The 20,072-nt window shown below is 47.0% G+C and overlaps 1 protein-coding gene across 13 annotated transcripts in view; it reads left to right on the top strand.

Moving 5' to 3' along the window:
• Positions 1-16,679, top strand: part of PTPRS (protein tyrosine phosphatase receptor type S) — a 309,039-nt gene extending 292,360 nt beyond the window's left edge. For all 13 annotated transcript variants that reach the window (XM_081845987.1, XM_081845982.1, XM_081845991.1 and 10 more), the window contains 6 exons: positions 1,519-1,697; positions 3,558-3,684; positions 5,809-5,934; positions 8,850-9,004; positions 13,386-13,521; positions 15,374-16,679. In XM_081845987.1, the coding sequence (XP_081702113.1) occupies positions 1,519-1,697; positions 3,558-3,684; positions 5,809-5,934; positions 8,850-9,004; positions 13,386-13,521; positions 15,374-15,442 (792 nt within the window). In that variant the 3' untranslated portion in view covers positions 15,443-16,679. The remainder of the gene's footprint in view (positions 1-1,518; positions 1,698-3,557; positions 3,685-5,808; positions 5,935-8,849; positions 9,005-13,385; positions 13,522-15,373) is intronic.
• The last annotated feature ends 3,393 nt before the right edge of the window (positions 16,680-20,072 follow it).

The following is a 20,072-nucleotide window of genomic DNA, read 5'->3' as shown; positions in this document are numbered from 1 at the left end:
TTTGCACTGTGTGAAGAAGGGCTTTTCTTTTTCTGTCCTGAGGTAGCCCCTGGAGCCTTGGCACTGCTTTCTAGGCCGCAGCTGGCACAATGTCGTTCCTTCTTTTCTTTCTTTTTTGCAGTTTTATTTATTTATTAACATTCTTATATTACACTGGTAAACATTGTCATGTTACATTAGAGAGCTCAATATAATATATTTTCTAATGAGATTATATACACCGAGATTATATACACACTTTATATACCTAAAAAGAAAGAAAAATAAAACAAAGAGAAAAAAACAAAGACAAAAGGTTTTTCCCCCCAAAAATCATATACGTACCAACACACTGGACTTCCTGTCTATCCCGTTGTATATTCCTTTTTTTACAAATGAATGTACTCATATTATTGTATCTTTCTTTTACAATTTATCTAGTACTTTCCTATAACAATATGTGCTTTTGTTCTTATTTCTCAACTCAGTCTCTCTCCAGCATCATTCAAATGCTAGCATAGATAATGAACCTTTACTGTATTTTTGAACGTACGTTTTATATCTATCCCATTTTTCCATAATTTTTTTATTTGAATTGCCTCTCAGGCTATTTGTCAGCTGCACCATCTCAGCAAATTCTTGTAGCTTATATTGCCAGTCCGTTATTGTTGGGGCTTCTTGTCCCCCCCCCCTTTGCCACCAAAGTCAGAGCTGCGGCTGTTGCATATAAGAACACCTCCCTAAAGGCCTTCGGGGTGTCCCTGCCAACAATGCTTAACAGAAATGCCTCTGGTCTTTTTAGAAAGGTTCTTCCAAACTTTTTTTTTTTAACTCCTCGTAAATTAAACCCTAGAACACCTTGATCTTCCTACATGTCCACCACATTGTGATACAGTGGGACCTCGGGTTACATACGCTTCAGGTTACATACGCTTCAGGTTACAGACTCCGCTAACCCAGAAATAGTGCTTCAGGTTAAGAACTTTGCTTCAGGATGAGAACAGAATTCGGGCTCCGGCGGCGCAGCGGCAGCAGGAGGCCCCATTAGCTAAAGTGGTGCTTCAGGTTAAGAACAGTTCCAGGTTAAGTACGGACCTCCGGAACGAATTAAGTACTTAACCTGAGGTACCACTGTACATATCGCCATTACTCCCATCACACCTCCAACAATACCGTATTTTTCGCTCTATAAGGCGCACCATACCACAAGACGCACCTAGTTTTTGGAGGAGGAAAACAAGAAAAAAAATATTCTGAATCTCAGAAGCCAGAACAGCAAGAGGGATCGCTGCGCAGCGAAAGCAGCAATCCCTCTTGCTGTTCTGGCTTCTGGGATAGCTGCGCAGCCTGCATTCGCTCCATAAGACGCACACACATTTCCCCTTACTTACATTACATTACCTTACATTTCCCCTTACTTTTTAGGAGGGAAAAAGTGAGTCTTATAGAGCAAAAAATACGGTATTTGCTGGCACAATGTCATTCCTGGGTGGTTAACGCTTTTCCGTCTCTCTCTCTCTCTCTCTCTCGCCACGCCAGAGACTCGCCAACTCCAAAGCCCACACCTCCCGGTTCATCAGCGCCAACCTCCCATGCAACAAGTTCAAGAACCGCCTTGTCAACATCATGCCATACGAGACCACGCGGGTCTGCCTGCAGCCTATCCGAGGGGTCGAGGGGTCTGACTACATCAACTCCAGCTTCATCGATGGGTACAGGTAAGACTTGGGCATCTCCTGGGCTGCAGAGCCTGCGAAGAGCCTCGCTGGATCCAGCCGGAGGGGCGACTTGGCCCTCGTTTTCCAACACAGGGGTTAATGGGCCTCCCCCCTTCTTCCTTCAGAAATAGCTAGGGGGACAGAATACAGTGCAGGAGGCTCGCTCCGCCCCTAGCGGCGATGCGTCATTGTGTGATTATCATATACCTATGGCATGTGACATGTATATTATAGACGTACAGACAGTCACCATAAAAAACAACACAGAACACAGAACCAGCCCTTTCCTTGAAAGCAAAGTTCCCCCAAAGTCTCTTGGAACAAGAAAGTATTCACCTGCTGGAGGAAGGACAGCAAGGAGGGAAGCCAGACAGGATTCTTGAGGGAGGGAGTTCCAAAGTTGCCTGGGAGGAGCCACCACCAAGAAGGCCCTCTCCCACACCCTCCCCAAGCAGGCCTGTGAGGTTGGCGGGATCGTGAGTAGGGCCTCTCCTGAAGCTGTCAAAACCCAGGCAGGTTCATATGACGGAATACGGTCCCTCAGATGTAGGTCTTTCTTAAAAAAAAAAAAAAGTTTTTATTTATACTTTTCAAGTTTATACATTTCATTAGTTTTACAATCAATTTAACATTTCACAATTTGACTTCCTTCCCCCCCCTCTTTCTGCAGTTCCTTAAATTTATTATTTTTAATATCTTCTGCATATCCAAATTCATTTAACTTTCTCATTTAATTATCTACTGTAAATATATACTCTTATGAAACTGCAGGTTATTTCAATAACCCTGCTAGTGTTTTTATCTGTTTACAATTTTATCTGTCAATATTCAATAAACCGTTAACATTATTTTATAAAAATGTTTGTTACCTTGATTTGTTATTCTTCCGGTCAGTTCCGCCATTTCTGCATATATCACAAGTTTTTGTATCCGTTCTTCCTTTGCTGGGACTTCTGCTTCTTTCCATTTTGGGGCAAGTAGCATTCTTGCTGCTGTAGTAGTATACAGGAATAAATTTCTATGCAATTTAGGTAGTTCTGTCCCTATAATTAACAAAAGAAAAGCTGGTATACCCCATAGAGGACCTTAAGGTCCATGAATAATCATCGTTTAGAGGTCCTGGGCCCTAAGGAAGTCAGATTATCCTCCACCAGGGCCAGGGCCTTCTTAGTGATGGCTCCGACCTGGTGGAATGCTCTGTCCCATGAGACCAGGGCCCTGCAGGATTTAACCTCCTTCCGCAGGGCCTGTAAGACAGAGCTATTCCGCCTGGCTTTCAATTTCAACCTGGCCTGATCTTTTATTCCCCTTCCCTTCCCTCCCCTTCACCTTTTTATGAAGATTACCCGCTCTGGGATCCTACAGCTAATTCTCCCTTGGCCTCCTCGCTTGGCCCAAATAGGACTAATTTAGCCAGCTAGCCCTGGGGATCATCTAATGCTTATTGGATGGATTTCCCCCTAAATTGATTTTAGAACTTTGAATTTATTGTTATTCACGCTTTTATACTGTATTTTATGCTGTTTTTTGTTGTATCACAATTAAGTGTTTTAAATTTGTTGTTAGCCGCCCTGAGCCCTGTTTTCTGAACCGGGAAGGGCGGGGTATAAATAAAAAAGTATTTATGTTATTATTTATTTATATTCTGGGGTTGTTGTGTATTTTTAATAAAAGTTATTTTGAACATCCTTTTCAATTCATTGTATATCATTTCCCAGCAAGCTTTAACCTTACTTACAAGACCGCCACATATGATAAAAAGTCCTGTATGCAGAAGCCCATGTGTGTTTTTAAAAAGTCCTGTATGCAGAAGCCCATGTGTCATTTTTAATGACGGTTAGCCTTCTCTCTCCCTGGCAGGCAACAGAGAGCGTACATCGCCACGCAAGGTCCGCTGGCGGAGACCACAGAAGACTTTTGGCGGATGCTGTGGGAGCACAATTCCACCATTGTCGTGATGCTGACCAAACTACGAGAGATGGGGCGGGTAAGCCGAAGGGGGCGGGCTGGGGGCGGCGGAAAGGAGATGAGAGACTCTCCCCCAGTCATACCCTGGAATCTGTAGCTTGAAGCTCCTGTCTGGACATTTAAAGTACGGTGCAGTTGATACATAGATAGATGATAGATAGATAGATAGATAGATAGATAGATAGATAGATAGATTAGATAGATAGATAATTTATTATGGTGGGAGACCAGCTTATAAAACACACTTGGGGGTACAAGCATTTAAAACAATGTACAACAATAAATTGGGATGCAGGTGGCGCTGGGGGTTAAACCACAGAGCCTAGGACTTGCCAATCAGAAGGTCGGCGGTTCAAATCCCCGCGACGGGGTGAGCTCCTGTTGCTCGGTCCCAGCTCCTGCCAACCTAGCAGTTCGAAAGCACGTCAAAGTGCAAGTAGATAAATAGTTACCGCTCCGGTGGGAAGGTAAATGGCGTTTCCGTGCGCTGCTCTGGTTCGCCAGAAGCGGCTTAGTCCTGCTGGCCACATGACCCAGAAGCTGTACGCCGGCTCCCTCGGCCTATAGAGCGAGATGAGCGCCGCAACCCCAGAGTCGGTCACAACTCGACCTAATGGTCAGGGGTCCCTTTACCTTTACCTTTACAACAATAAATTTACAATTTATAACTGAGATAAGTGTATAGACACTGAAAACTTTAAGATAAGCTATTGCATTGGTGGTTCAGTGGTAGAATTCTCGCCTGCCACCGTGCAGTTCTTTCCCTAAAGAATCGTGGGAAAGCGGGGGGGGGCAAGCAGAAACAGAGGAAATGGACAATGTTCACTATCAGATAGAAGTCCCGGAAGAGGTGGAGGGAAGGAGCAGGCAGGGAACTACTTCCAAAACATTTTTGGGTCTTAAGAGCCGGGTCAGTGACCTTGTTTTCCCAAAGCAACACAGCAACAACTCTCTGCCCTCCATTAAAATCTGCAGCTTGGCATCTCCCTAAGCAGACCCAGCCTGTTTTTCCTAATTGCACTATGTTTAGCTCCCGGAGCTTCCGTGGGGAATGCAAATCGGGGTTTGTATTTTTAGGTCAAGCAGAAGCCAGGTGGGCCTTCCTTCGTAGCTGTGGTATTAAATTGTTGTGATCACTACTGCAGCCTTTGCCGGGAGGTCAAAGGGGTGCCTTGCAGCAACATATAAAATAGAGCAGTCGAAACAAATTGTGATCACAGCTAGGGTGTCCACCCTAAAAGGGGCAGAGCTCTGGGGTCCAAGACCCTTTGCTGTTTGTGTAGCAGGGGGTCCCCGTCTCCAGCACCCTACAGCTGCCGAATCAGCAAGAAAGGGGAGTCTGGGGGCCTCCTCGCCCTTTGTACTGAGGGAAAGGAGGGGAATCGGCCGCCAAGGATGGGCTCCTTGGGTCATTCTGGAGAACAGAAAGGAGTTGTCCTCTGAAGTCCGGAGTTAAGCCATTTAGGAATGCCGAAAGACAAGGTTCCTTCCGTTTCAAGAGAAGGGCATGCCAAGTTTTGCTACGTACGCTGGAACACCAAGGAAAGCACTCTTTAAAATTAGGATTACTGGAGGATTCCAAATCAAACGTGCAGAGGAAATAGATCAAGCTGAAAGGCAGATATCCCCTGATCGTCGCAATGCTAATTGTTGTTATTTAGTACCGTATTTTTTGCTCTATAAGACTCACTTTTCCCCTCCTAAAAAGTAAGGGGAATTGTGTGTGCGTCTTAAGGAGCGAATGCAGGCTGCGCAGCTATCCCAGAAGCCAGAACAGCGAGAGGGATTGCTGCTTTCACTGCACAGCGATCCCTCTTGCTGTTCTGGCTTCTGAGATTCAGAATATTTTTTTTCTTGTTTTCCTCCTCCAAAAACTAGGTGTGTCTTATGGTCTGGTGCAGCGAAAAATATGGTGATTATAAGATTATGTATAAGCTTAGAAGGCTTTGTGATCTTATGAGGGGTGTGGTTGCGAGGGGGCATGGCTCGATGACTCTTGAGAAAGAACCGTGCACACCTGAGTTTGCCGCTAAACGACTGCTCTTGAGTGTCCACAAAAGGCCAGGGTGAAGGGGTCTGTCTCTAGCATGCGGCGAAAGCTGAGCTACAAATAGGGTGTGATTTATTGTCTTTGGGCCAACAGGAAAAGTGCCACCAATACTGGCCAGCAGAGAGGTCCGCCCGGTACCAGTACTTTGTGGTCGACCCCATGGCTGAATACAACATGCCTCAATACATCCTCCGGGAGTTCAAAGTCACCGATGCCAGGGTGAGTCCACACTCAGCGCCGTTGGTGCTCAGCATGCCAAGGAAGGCCATTGGTCAGTTTGGGGCCATATTGTTGCCGAATTCTACTCAATATGGATCCAGAGCAGATTCCAGCGTACATTTAGCAGAGTAAAAACTTAAGCACGTTGCAGGATTCCCCCACAAATAGACCACAGGCAATTGTATTTCATCCAGCAGAGCTTTACTGAAGGCAAATGAGCATAGTGGCCACAAATCCAATACATTCAGGATTGGCCCTGTCCATAAGAAATCCAGTTGCAGCAGAGTTAACCTAAACTTTGTTGTTGTTGTTTAGTCGTGTCCGCCTCTTCGTGACCCCCTGGACCAGAGCACGCCAGGCCCTCCTGTCTTCCACTGCCTCCCGCAGTTTGGTCAAACTCGTGTTGGTAGCTTCGAGAACACTGTCCCACCATCTTGTCCTCCGTCGTCCCCTTCTCCTTGTGCCCTCCATCTTTCCCAACATCAGGGTCTTTTCCAGGGAGTCTTCTCTTCTCATGAGGTGGCCAAAGTCTTGGAGCCTCAGCTTCAGGATCTGTCCTTCCAGTGAGCCCTCAGGGCTGATTTCCTTCAGAATGGAGAGGTTTGATCTTCTTGCAGTCCATGGGACTCTCAAGAGTCTCCTCCAGCACCAGAATTCAAAAGCATCCATTCTTCGGCGATCAGCCTTCTTTATGGTCCAGCTCTCACTTCCATACATCACTACTGGGAAAACCAGAGCTTTTACTATACGGACCTTTGTTGGCAAGGTGATGTCTCTGCTTTTTAAGATGCTGCCTAGGTTTGTCATTGCTTTTCTCCCAAGAAGCAGGCGTCTTTTAATTTCGTGACTGCTGTCACCACCTGCAGTGATCACAGAGCCCAAGAAAGTGAAATCTCTCACTGCCTCCATTTCTTCCCCTTCTATTTGCCAGGAGGTGACGTTCTGAAAACGCTATTTTAAAAGCCTTTTTAAAAATACATTTGTACTTGGTTGAATCAAACGTTTTGGCTCCCAAACGCCGCAAACCCGGAAATGAGTGTTCCGGTTTGCGAACTATTTTTGGAAGCTGAATGTCTGTTGGGGCTTCTATGGCTTCTGATTGGCTGCAGGAGTTTCCTGCAGCCAAACAGAAGCTGCGCTTTGGTTTCCGAACGTTTTGGAAGCTGAATGGACTTCCTAAACGGATTCTGTTCGACTTCCAAGGTACTACTGTACATTGAATTTTCCATAAGGCTCATCATCACCATCTAGGGTCACACGTTGTATATTGCACTTAAAACACACTTGAAGTATTTTATTTGCAGCTGAGTCCCAATTCTGGATCCACATAGGTTTCTGGGCAGGAGTTTGCCAAACGTTTGGGACTCAGGTGTTTCTCCCAGCCCTGCCTAGAGATGCTGAGGATGAAACGGATACCTTCGGCATGCCCAGCAGATGTTCTTAACTCCCAAGATTTGGTCCTCCCTCAACTTTGTCACACTGGAGCCAGAGAGAAATGGCACACAGTTTTCTCTTGAAACAATGCAGCTCTCTTGCTAACCTCTCTCTCTCGCTCCCTCGCTGGCTGTTCTGATGATGTTGTTTTTCTTCCTGTCGGCTTATCGCAATTTTTCTCCGCCACGATGCAAGGCCCCCCGCAATTCGTACTGCGTGAGCTCTGGCGATGGAGCCACTGCTGCGTTTCCTCCTAGCAGCGGCCTGTTTCCCACTGTGTAATTTCTTTGAACTCATTTCAAAAGATTATTACGTTTTGGGATGCGCGAACACACCGTCGCCAGTTGTACAGAAAGTGTCTGATTGGAAATGGTTTCCTGTTGTTCATGTGTGTGGCTGTTTAAGCTCACACAGCAACATACAGTGCAACTGCCCTTGCTACAAAAAGGAGCTTAGGATGGTTGGCGTACGTAAAGAGATGGAGGGAACTCAATTCGCTTTGCATTTAAATGTGAATTTGCCCAGGTCACACTTTTCAAAACAATGTGCGGGCCTAACAAATGATTTGAAATTTGCACTTCTCCAGGGGAAGTGGGAGGGACGCGGGTGGCGCTGTGGGTTAAACCACAGAGCCTAGGACTTGCTGATCAGAAGGTTGGCGGTTTGAATCCCCGCGACGGGGTGAGCTCCCGTTGCTCGGTCCCTGCTCCTGCCAACCTAGCATTTCAAAAGCACGTCAAAGTGCAAGTAGATAAATAGGTACCACTCCGGCGGGAAGGTAAACGGCGTTTCCGTGCGCTGCTCTGGTTTGCCAGAAGCGGCTTAGTCATGCTGGCCACATGACCCGGAAGCTGCACGCCAGCTCCCTCGGCCAATAAAGCGAGATGAGCGCCGCAACCCCAGAGTCGGCCACGACTGGATCTGATGGTCAGGGGTCCCTTTGCCTTTAAATGTTGCCATGCAGTTCTTCGTGTGCAAAAATGCAAAACGAAACAAAAAACAACAACGCCCTGATGTCAAATGTGCATGAAATTGCATATAACAGTCAAAACTTTATTGCATTAGGGGAAATTGCATCTCCAAAAATGTGCATGTGTTAGAAGGCTGGTGGGTTTTCATGCGGACTTTTTAAGGGAGGGCCAAAAATCTGAGCCAAGTGGAAGAGAAGCAGCCTTGTTGGCTGCCCCTTGCCCCTGAGAAGGAGGGAGAGGGGGAGGAAAAAGCAATACAGTTAAATTAAAATCTTTTATTCATCCTCCACAGGCAAGGCCAGCTTGACTGTGGAGGAAACGCCAGGCAGCTGGGGGTTTGAAAGAACCCAAATCAAATTTGCTCAAGTCTACAGCCATCGCTCAGCTCTCAGAAATCTCGCTTTCCTGCTTACAGGATTCAAACTCAATTTCGTTCCTTTGCATTTCCCCCCAGCCTAACAGAGAGGTGTTGTGTTTTTTCCTCCCTCTCCCCGTTCTCCACCCCCCCAGGATGGCCAGTCACGGACCGTGCGTCAGTTCCAGTTCACGGACTGGCCAGAGCAAGGCGTGCCAAAATCCGGTGAAGGCTTCATTGATTTCATCGGGCAGGTGCATAAAACTAAGGAGCAGTTTGGCCAAGACGGGCCCATCTCCGTCCACTGCAGGTAAGCCCCTTCGCAGGCAGCAGTTGAAGAGCCAGGAGCAATCCTGGAACCAGCAACACAAACTCTGCGAAAGGAAATAATCCATTGCATATTCTCCTCCTGCTTAATTTGCACCTTGGAATAGAAAGAGGGCTGTTCAGCCATCCTTTGATGCTAAGTTTAAGCCTCTGTGGATGGGCTGTCTCCTGATTGGATGGGAAGCTGGAGTTTCCCGCCTCCCTAAATCCTTGGCATTAGCACAGGACTTAGCCCAAAAATGCAGACTTTTTATTGTGTATCCTTTTCCTCCCTCTCTTTCTCTTAATTTGATGGTGGTGGCGGTTATTCAAGGCCAGCTTCTAATTGTGGCAAGTGGTTTCTGAACTTTTTGGGGGGCCACCACCCACTAGGTCCCACAGACTCATCTCCAGTGCCCCCATCGCTACCCCTACGAAAAGCATTATTCGGAATAGCAGTCTGCAAGGAAGCCGCAGAGGAAAGTAATAGCACAGTGAACTCCCAAACCGTAACAATTAATTGCACGTTCATTCAAAGTCCAGTTTGAACTATTTGGTTTAATGCATTCAGCAAAACTGATGGGACTTGGTGCAGTTTTCAAAGTCTGATAGTCATATATAAAAATCCCCTCTCAATTGAATGTTGAACGATTCAGAACAGATAAAGTTCTCCTTCCCACAGCACATACACTAGAGGCCAAAATTGTGGAACCTTTTGGGAAAAGTGCATTTCCGAGGTTTGATGGCACATAACACCTGATTGGCTCTCTAAACACCCATGTTCACTGGCTGCATTCAAATGAACAAAAACTGCATATCAACCTAAGCAAGTTGTGCTTCCTTTTTTCTGGTTATTTGGCTATAACTTTTGATAGAACACAGATAATTGAACAAACTTTGTTGCGTTACATTCTTCATTAAATCACCTTTCCAATGATAAATACTTTTATGGTGTCACATCCCCCCCCCAAAGAAAGTGGAGTTATGAGCCATCAAACCTCAGATGTTTTGAGGAGTATATGGAAAAACACTGCTCTAAAAAGAATTTGTTGATATGCATCGATTAAGTATGTAAAGTACAAGCGAGAACAATAATTAGAGATGGCTATAAGAGCTGTGTTATCCAAAGAATGCAATGATAGTATTTGAATTTGAGCTAAAGGAAGTCGAGTCGTGGTGGAGGGAAGTCACGGGGGTAGTAGGGTTTGTATTTGCAGTGTAGGGTGTACATGTAGTTTAATTTTGTATTTGTTTGTTTATTTTATTTCAATTTTCTGTATCATTTATTAATATATTTTTTAAAAAAAATTAAAATTATCTTTCCATTTATATATACTTTTATGATGTTACTCCAAAAAAAAAGGTGGTGTTATGAAGCCATCAAACCTAAGAAATACACTTTTTCCAAAAAGGTTTCCACAATTTTGGCCTAGTCTCTTGGGCTTGCCGATCGGAAGGTCGGCGGTTCGAATCCCCACGACGGAGTGAGCTCCCATTTCTCAGTCCCTGCTCCTGCCAACCTAGCAGTTCAAAATCACACCAGTGCAAGGAAGGTAAACGGCATTTCCATGCGCTCTGGTTTCCGTCACAGTGTCCTGTTGCGCCAGAAGCGGTTCAGTGCTGCTGGCCACATGACCCGGAAACCTGTGTGCAGACAAATGCTGGCTCTCTCAGCCTGAAAGCGAGATGAGCGACACAACCCCATAGTTGCCTTTGACTGGCTTGAACCGTCCAGGGGTCTTTTACCTTTAAATAATAATAATAATAGCAATAATAATAATAATAATAATATCATCAATTTGTTAATTGCCTTCTAAGCACTGTGGTAATTCACACACAAGATAATTCACTGTGGTAATTCGCACACAAGATAATTAAAAACATTTACAACCAGGCGAAATCCTTAACATATTTTAGGGGACGATGACCCTCAAACCAGTTTGCAAAAACAAAAAAGATAAAACAATAAAACGGTCGCTTTAAAAATTGCAGCCATGATTTCGAAAGTAAAAGCCACAGTAAGGTAAAGGTAAAGGGACCCCTGACCATTAGGTCCAGTCGTGACCGACTCTGGGGTTGCAGCGCTCATCTCTCTTTACTGGCCAAGGGAGCCGGCATACAGCTTCCAGGTTATGTGGCCAGCATGACTAAGCCGCTTCTGGTGAACCAGAGCAGCGCACGGAAACACTGTTTACCTTCCCGCCGGAGCGGCACCTATTTATCTACTTGCACTTTGACGTGCTTTCGAACTGCTAGGTGGGCAGGAGCAGGGACCGAGCAACGGGAGCTCACCCCGTCATTGCGGGGATTCGAACTGCCGACCTTCTGATTGACAAGTCCTAGGCTCAGTGGTTTAACCCACAGCGCCACCCACGTCCCTAAAAGCCACAGTAGGCTAAAGTAAAACTCATGCAAGCTTTCTAAAGGTTTGTCTAGATAAAAAGGTTGCCATCCTGAGTTGTATAGGCCTCAGCTTTCAGGACGAACACCTAAACTTGGGCCGGGAGCAAATCGGTAGCCGGTGCTGATCCCACAATCAGGGTGTTATACGCTGCCGGTAATTTTCCCCCAGAAGCAGTCTAAGCGCCACATTCTACACTGGCTGCAGGCTCCAGCCCAGCCCCACATTGGGTGCATTGCAGTGATTCAACCGATGCCCCCCAGAGGCCCCTAAACAGCAGCGACTGATGGCTACAACTTTCCCATCTACTCTGCCTTAACGGCCGGATGCCACTGGCTTTATTACGGACTCCAGGGTGGGATGATTGGTGTCTCAAAACATGCGATGGCCAAACAAAGGAGTAGCTCTCCCTAAGTGTGGCAAACAGAGACCCCTTTCTATTCCCCCCCGTCCGCCCGCCCTGTCCAATTTATGCCCACGGAAGCACCGGTCCTCCTCTGAATTATTATTTTGCTCCCCACCCCGCCAAACTCCTTCTAGAGCACCAAATCCCCTGGGCAGTGGCTTGTTGTTAATCTGCGATTAAAGCCTTAGTTGATTAATCGCACCACTGGAGAGATTAAAGGCTCCCCGTCCAAGCCCTTGGCTTGCTGGCTTTCAGACTTAGCATCGCAGTTGCTAAGTCGGCGTGCGGAATATATATTGTCTGTGTGAGCCAGCACCTTCCTCCCTCTCCACCCCCACCCCCGCCTCGTTCTCCCGCTCGCCTCTTGAGCTGCACCTCAAGGAAGCGAGCAAGACCAGCCAAGCGACTAGGAGGACGGCAAAGTTGACAAGCTATTCACTCTCCGGCGCCGACTTGGTCCTGAGAGAGAAGTCTGTGTCAGTCGTCTTGGGTGCAGAGAGAGACATGTGCAGCAGAAATTCACCAGCGTGTCAGTTTCGTCTCTTGCAATCCTGTTTTTGGTTTTATATTTTTGCACAGGCAACAGTGGTGATAGCTGTTTCCTTTTTTGGCATTGTTAGGATTCGCGTTAGGATTGTTAGGATAGCTCCTGCTATCCAAATGTTGGTTATGCGAAGATTCACTTATCCAAACACGAGTCTGCATAGCGTGCCCAAGCCTCGCTCTACACACCAAAAGGTTCAGATATCCAAACAGGCAGATCTGCATGTAGAGCTGTAAGGAAATAAGCAGCCTTGCTTTTTTCTGGTGCGCAGCACATGTTTCGCCAGAAACCACAGAGGGAAGGAGGGGAAGGAGACTAAACAAATCAGACTACATTTCCCCCCAACTTCCTTGCTGGCGCTTGTTGGTTTTTGAATGTCTGATGTAGATTTTCAGTTTCATTGTTCTGTACGGGACAACGACAATAAAGATTATCGTATTGTATCGTACTTCTCCATCTAACAACTGTTTGGATCTGTCATGATGATATCCAAATATACTGTATTTTTTGCTCTATAAGACTCACTTTTTCCCTCCTAAAAAGTAAGGGGAAATGTGTGTGCGTCTTATGGAGCGAATGCAGGCTGCGCCGCTATCCCAGAAGCCAGAACAGCAAGAGGGATTGCTGCTTTCACTGCGCAGCGATCCCTCTTGGTGTTCTGGCTCCTGAGATTCAGAATATATTTTTTCTTGTTTTCCTCCTCCAAAAACTAGGTGCATCTTATGGCCTGGTGCGTCTTATAGAGTGAAAAATACGGTAACTACTGTATCTGTAAAATAAAGAACCATCCATTCATTCATTCAACTTGAATGACTTCGGATGCTGGTAGATCACTGCCAGTTTTTGATATTGGATTGTAGATCACACCCTATTCAAAGTCGGACGTGCCTGCTTTAAAAGATGGGGGGCCAGGAGGGAGCTGATTTGGGGGGGACACACACTCCCGTTTCTTCCCAGGGAGGTTTCTGAGCGTCGCGTCCAAAGCACAGGGTCACTTCCAATTCCATGACGTTTTCCTTTCTCCTCCTCTGCAGCGCCGGTGTGGGCAGAACCGGCGTTTTCATCACCCTCAGCATCGTCCTGGAGAGAATGCGCTATGAGGGTGTGGTGGACATCTTCCAGACGGTGAAGATGCTTCGGACGCAGAGGCCTGCCATGGTGCAGACGGAGGTAAACAAAGAGAAAGGATGTGTTTTCCTCCCTGCCGGCTCGGCTCAGGGAGCAGGACTCCTCTGCCTGGCTGCGGGGGCGAGAGGCAGCCTTCCTGCCACCTCTGGAGCGGCAGAGTTTGGGCAGGGATTCCCTTCAGCAGCTGTGCAGTGGCAACAGGAAGGAAGGCTGTGCGGCAGAGTGGGCAAATCCGGCAGCCTCTTTCACAGCCGCCTGATCTGAAGTAGTAAGGGATGATGCGGTTGGGTTAGTGGTTAGAGCAGTGTTTCTCAAACTCCGGTCTCCAACTGTGTTTAGACTACAGTTCCCATCATCCCTGACCACTGGTCCTGAGAGCTAGGGATGATGGGAGTTGTAGTCCAAAAACAGCTGGAGACCCAAGTTTGAGAAACACCGATGAAGCTTGCTGGGTGACCGGGGGCCAGTCGGCCTAAGCTACCTCGCAGGGTTGTTGTGGATTAAATGAGGTGGGGGAGAGCCACCTATATGCCCCTTTGAGCTAAGTGCAATCAATCAGTATAAGTTTCCCTGCGTTGCTCTAGCACAACATCACGTTGCAGCATGGGCAGAAATAAAAATTCATAGCAAAAATCAGTATTCACTGTACTTATTTTTCACTTTTTTGGCAGAAGGGAAGGCTGGTTTTTCATAACAATAATTATAACAACCTGGACTTCATTCATTCTTCGCTCCCCAGGGAGGCTCGTCTGGCGCTTTCATTATATCTTTAGGCGCCAGGCAAAAATGTTCCTTCTTCAACCAGGCCTTGGGTTGATTGATTCATATTCTACAGGCTTTTAAATGTGTTTGTGGGAAGGGGGGGGGTGTTACTGCTTTGTTGCTTTTGTTTCAACTATCTATTTGTTCTTTCACCTTGTGTTTTTATCCACCCTGAGATCTTAAGATGAAGTATATCGGGTACAGTGGTGCCCCGCAAGACGAACGCCTCGCAAGACGGAAAACCCGCTAGACGAAAGGGTTTTCTGTTTTGGAGGCGCTTCGCAAAACGAATTTCCCTATGGGCTTCCTTCGCAAGACGAAAACGTCTTGCGAGTTCCTGCGGGTTTTTTCCCCTCCCCCCCTTTTCCTAAGCCGCTTATCAGCTGATCCGCTAAAAGCCGCTAAACCGCTAATAGCGCTAATCCACTAAGCTGTCAATGGGCTTGCTTCGCAAGACAAAAAAACCGCTAGATGAAGAGAATCGCGGAACGGATTGATTTCGTCTTGCGAGGCACCACTGTATATCAATAAAATAAAAACAGATACAGTGGTACCTCTGGTTGCAAACGGGATCCGTTCCGAAGGCCCGTTCATGCAACCCGCAGCAGCACATCTGCATACGTGTGGGTTGCGATTCACCGCTTCTGTTGACGTCATTTTGCGCTTCTGCGCATGCCCGAGTGGCGAAACCCGGAAGTAACCTTTTCCAGTACTTCCGGGTTGCCGCAAGACGTAACCTGAAAGAACGTACAGTGGTGCCTCGCAGGACGAAATTAATCCATTCCGTGAGGCTCTTCGTATAGCGGTTTTTTCGTCTTGCGAAGCAAGCCCATTGACAGATTAGCGGATTAGCGCTATTAGCAGTTTAGCGGCTTTTAGCGATCAGCTGATAAGCGGCTTAGCGGCTTAGGAAAAGGGGGGGGAGGGGGGAACCCGCAGGAACTCGCAAGACATTTTCGTCTTGCGAAGCAAGCCCATAGGGAAATTCGTTTTGCGAAGCGCCTCCAAAACGGAAAACCCTTTCGTCTAGCGGGTTTTCCGTCTTGCGAGGCGTTCGTCTTGCGGGGCACCACTGTAACATGAAGCGGACGTAACATGAGGTGTGACTTGCCCTTTCCTTGTTTCCTTCCAGGATGAATATCAGTTCTGTTACCAAGCGGCGCTGGAATACCTAGGCAGTTTTGATCACTATGCAACATAAAACAAAACAAAACGCCAACTCTGAAACAGAAAACAAAACAAAAAAACAAAGCCATCCGTTGCACGGACTCTGACCACTTGCAGTCCTGGAAGGTCTTTTCGAGCCAGAGAGGTGAACTTTGACCTTTTTCTATTAGGGAAAAAAGAAAAAAAGAAAATCGCAGACTGAATTCCGAAGGAAGCTGCCGCCTGTGCCCACTCAGCCCCTGCTACAGTGGGGGGGACGATCAGCTAGTGAAGCGGCCAGCAGTTCCGCGCCCCCCACCCCCAGCAAACCCTGCACCTCTGGGGCTGCCTCCAGCTCCCTCTCTCTCCTGCCCTAAGGCAGCTCAGATGGAGGGTGCCCCCCCCTTCCCCATTTTCTCTTTAAAAGTGGTGAACTTGTCGTTCTTACCTCATGTGGTGTTTGCGGCGTGGGGGAGCGGTCCCGGGCGGACCCCAAGCGCTTTGGCGGGATTTTTGAAACAAACAAACGTCCGAGAGAGAGAGAGAGAGAGAGAGAGCCCCCGCGCACACACCAAACGGAAGAACGAACCAGGCGGGGGCCGGCGAGGAACGGCAAGCATGGCCCCTGGCACACTCGCGTTTTAAGAGTTCGGTTTGCATACTAATCTAGTTGGCGAGTTTTAGAGGAAGCCACTCGCAGGGTTGTTGGGTTGTTGTTGTTTTTTGCAGACAGGAACAGAGAGAGAAAGAGAGAGAGAGAGAGGGAGGGCTTGGGACAGAAAGCAAGAGTCAGCCAGCCTTGAGCACCAGCTGAGCCAATCTTTCATAAAAGGAGCCGCATTCTCCTTTATTTTTTATTTTTTGGAGGGGATTGCAACCTCTGATTTCAATGGTGGATATATGTTTTGCCAACCTGCAGAAAGGTGGGGTGTGCGCAGTGCTTTTTCTGGGGGTACACAAGGGGTACACCGTACCAGCACCCCTTTTTTTCTCAGAGAAAAGCACTGTCGGTCATGTATCTCTCACCTTTCGAAAACTCAGAACATTCCACATCCTTATGATTCCACGGTTTTTTATGTTGAAATAAAAACTGCAATAAGGAGCTATCAGGGACCCAAAACGTCTCTCAATCAGGAAAACACTCTCCCTTCCTCCTCCTCCTCCTCCACAAACACCCTTTTTCACTTGACCCCCTTCCCCACACAAAATTAACCCTGCATTTGTTCGGTTTCATTTCAACTCCCTCGCAGACTTTTACTCTCACGGGTGGAGGTTATGAAACACCTTTTTAATTTATTTTTTTTTAAAGGCCACATGATTCCATTAGCACATCAAAAGCTGAGTTTTTTTTCCCTTTTCCTGTTGCAAAACCATGTATTTTTTTGTGCCCTTTCCCGCCCGATGCCAAAGAGAAAAATGGTGAATTTTTTCAGAGGCCCCTGGAACAGGATGGATCTTTTGAAAAAAGGGGAGGATTTTTTTGTTGTTGTCAAGGCTGAGGGGACCATCAACAGAGAAAAACAAGATCTCCCATCTGCAGGACCCAGGACTTATGGAAAGGGGGGGGGGGGCTGGAGAGAACCGTGCAAGTGGCTCTCTTTAAAGAGATGTTAATGTATCTCTAGCAAGTGGCATTCATATATTTTTTTTTTATTTTGAGTCTCTCTCTCTCTCTTTTTAAAATAGTGTATTTTTTTTCCTTTTTAAAAAAAACATGTAAAAAAAATTACAGGAGAATATCAGTCAACGAATTTACACGAAAAAAGCAAAAAAAAAAGGAAATTACTTATTTGTTCATATTATGTTCAAAGACAGTCTATTTTTTCACTGTAGAAACGTTATGTGTAATGGCTGTGTGAGATAAGATTGGGCAGGGGGGGAATGACGTATGATTATAATTGCTACTTTTACATCTTGCGGGTTTTTTTTTACCATTTTGAAAAGAAATGAAGAAGAAGAAGAAAGGTTTAACTTGCTCACATACAAACAAACCTTCGCCGTTTTTCTTTTCTTTTTTAAAAAAGAACTACGCTTCTTGTTGTTGTTAGCTGTTTATTATTTTCTTCCTTTTCCAAGGGGCTTGGCCAATAAGGGGCGTGAGGGATGAGGAGGGGGCACAGACAGGATCCATCGCTTTAATTTTGGGGGGTGGGGGGGTGGGTAGCCTTCTCCGCTCCGGCAGCCTGCATTTTGAATGCCTGACCCATGGCGAAACGGAACATTTTAAACCAGGCACCCGTCCGCCACCAGGACACATGAATCCAGAGAACTATACTTAGGAGTTTGCCCACTTCTCAAGGCATGGACAGCGGTAGCAAACACCCTGCTTTTAGCCAGCACGGTGGGACACGGGTGGCGCTGTGGGTTGAACCACAGAGCCTAGGACTTGCTGATCAGAAGGTTGGCGGTTTGAATCCCCGCAGTGACGGGGTGAGCTCCCATTGCTCGGTCCCAGCTCCTGCCAACCTAGCAGTTCGAAAGCACGTCGAAGGTGCAAGTAGATAAATAGGTACCACTCCAGCGGGAAAGTAAATTGTGTTTTCGTGCGCTGCTCTGGTTCGCCAGAAGCAGCTTAGTCATGCTGGCCACATGACCCGGAAGCTGTACGCCGGCTCCCTCGGCCAAGCAAGATGAGCGCCGCAACCCAAGTGTCGGCCACGACTGGACCTAATGGTCAGGGGTCCCTCTACCTTAACTAAAAGGGGCTGTAAAAAATTGAAAACAAAAAACAAGGTGTTTGCTGATCGCCATTAACTGCTTGGAGGGCTGTATTCAGCAGGGGGGGGGGGTCATAGGAAGAGATTTCCGCTGCAAAATGGGACAGTTTACTGGATCTGCTGAATGTCGGTTCGAAACCCTGCTCAGCCTTAACAGAGACATACTGGGTAGCATTGGGCCAGTATCTCTCTTTTTCTTTTTCTTTCTCTCTCTCTCTCTCTCTCTGCCTCTCTGCCTAAGCTACCTCGCAGGGTTGTTTTGAGGCTGAAACGCTGCCCCCCCCCCGGCCACTCCAGAGCTTCGTAGGCTGTAAAACAGTGGCTTTTGCTACTTCCCACATGTTCTCTGGATTAAGGCAGCAAGACCTTTTGGATAGTGGTAAAAAACAAAACAAACCAATCTCTTCTCCCCAACCCCTGCAGCAATATTTTATTTTCCTCCAGTACCGAGCGAAAAGCCAAGGTGTACCAAAGGGTACAGCTTAACCCACCACACACCCTAAACCAGGCTCCCTCAACCTCGGCCCTCCAGATGTTTTGGGACTACAATTCCCAGCATCCCTGACCACTGGTCCTGCTAGCTAGGGATCATGGGAGTTGTAGTCAAAAAACATCTGGAGGGCCGAGGTTGAGGAAGCCTGTCCTAAACATATTGGGTTCCGTTTACACCACTCCTCAGTTTTGCAATTTTGCAGCTGGGTTAAACCCCCCACCCCCGGGCAATGGTGGGCTAATGACAGGATGACCCAGCAGAAACTTACTGGCTTGATAATAATGATAAAGGGGGGGGGGGAGGAGGTCTTTGAGATTTCCCTTCCCCACAATGTTGCCTAACATTTCCTTAAGGACATATATATTGGTAGATGTTTGGGAGGAAGAGGAGAGGTTGGAGGGGGGCAACTGGGTGTGCCAACCTTTTATTTTTTATTCCCCACCCCACCCCCATTTTTAAAAAAATAAAAAAAATTCTTTTTCTCCCTTCCTTTGTATGAAAGCAAGACCCTGTTGCTATCACACTGTTATTTCGAAATGAAACAGTTTAAGTGGTCTCCATGCCACTGTTTATGTAGATATATATATTGACTTTGTATTAAAGGAAGATTGTCTGAAAAAAACTGAAGAATTGTTTGAAAGGTGGGGGGGTTGTGGGCGGAGGGAGGCAAGAGGGATCTGATTGGGGCAACCATTTTTATTTCTTTCCAGGGAGGTTTTACAACCGGTGGGGTGGAATGAGGACCCTCAGCGGTTTGTTCCTTCTTCCTCCACAAGTCTATGAAGTCTTTTAGTGGTCTAAACCACTGAGCCTCTTAGGTTTGCCAATCAGAAGGTCAGCAGTTCGAATCCCCGCGACGGGGTGAGCTCCCACCACTCTGTCCCTGCTCCTGCCAACATAGCAGTTTGAAAGCACGCCAGTGCAAGTAGATAAATAGGTACCGCTCCTGCAGGAAGGTAAACGGTGTTTCCGTGTGCTCTGGTTTCCGTCACGGAGTCCCATTGCACCAGAAGCAGTTTAGTCCTGCTGGCTACACAACCCGGAAAAGTTGCCTTCGGACAAACGCCGTCTCCCACGGCCTGAAAGCGAGATGAGCACCACAAACCCATAATCACCTTTGACTGGACTTAACCGTCCAGGGGTCCATTACATTACCATTACCATTACCATTACCTATGAAGTCTTACCCAACGCTTTGCAGCGTTTTATCCCATCATTTCCTTAACACCAAAACTCCCTTCCAACTCTACAATTCTATGAAATTCTGACTCTTTGAGGCCATATTCACGTCATACAGTTAAAAGCACTAGGATATCACTCTAAACAGTCCTAGGTAAAGGTAAATGGACCCCTGACCATTAAGTCCAGTCGTGGCCGACTCTGGGGTTGCGGTGCTCATCTCGCTTTATTGGCCGAGGGAGCCGGCGTACAGCTTCCGGGTCATGTGGCCAGCATGACTAAGCCACTTCTGGCGA

Source organism: Podarcis erhardii, assembly GCF_964252035.2.
Source record: "Podarcis erhardii genome assembly, chromosome: 18".
In the NCBI taxonomy this organism is placed as follows: Eukaryota; Metazoa; Chordata; class Lepidosauria; order Squamata; family Lacertidae; genus Podarcis; species Podarcis erhardii.
The sequence above is the reverse complement of the archived record's forward strand: the minus strand, read 5'-3'. Positions and strand labels throughout refer to the sequence as shown.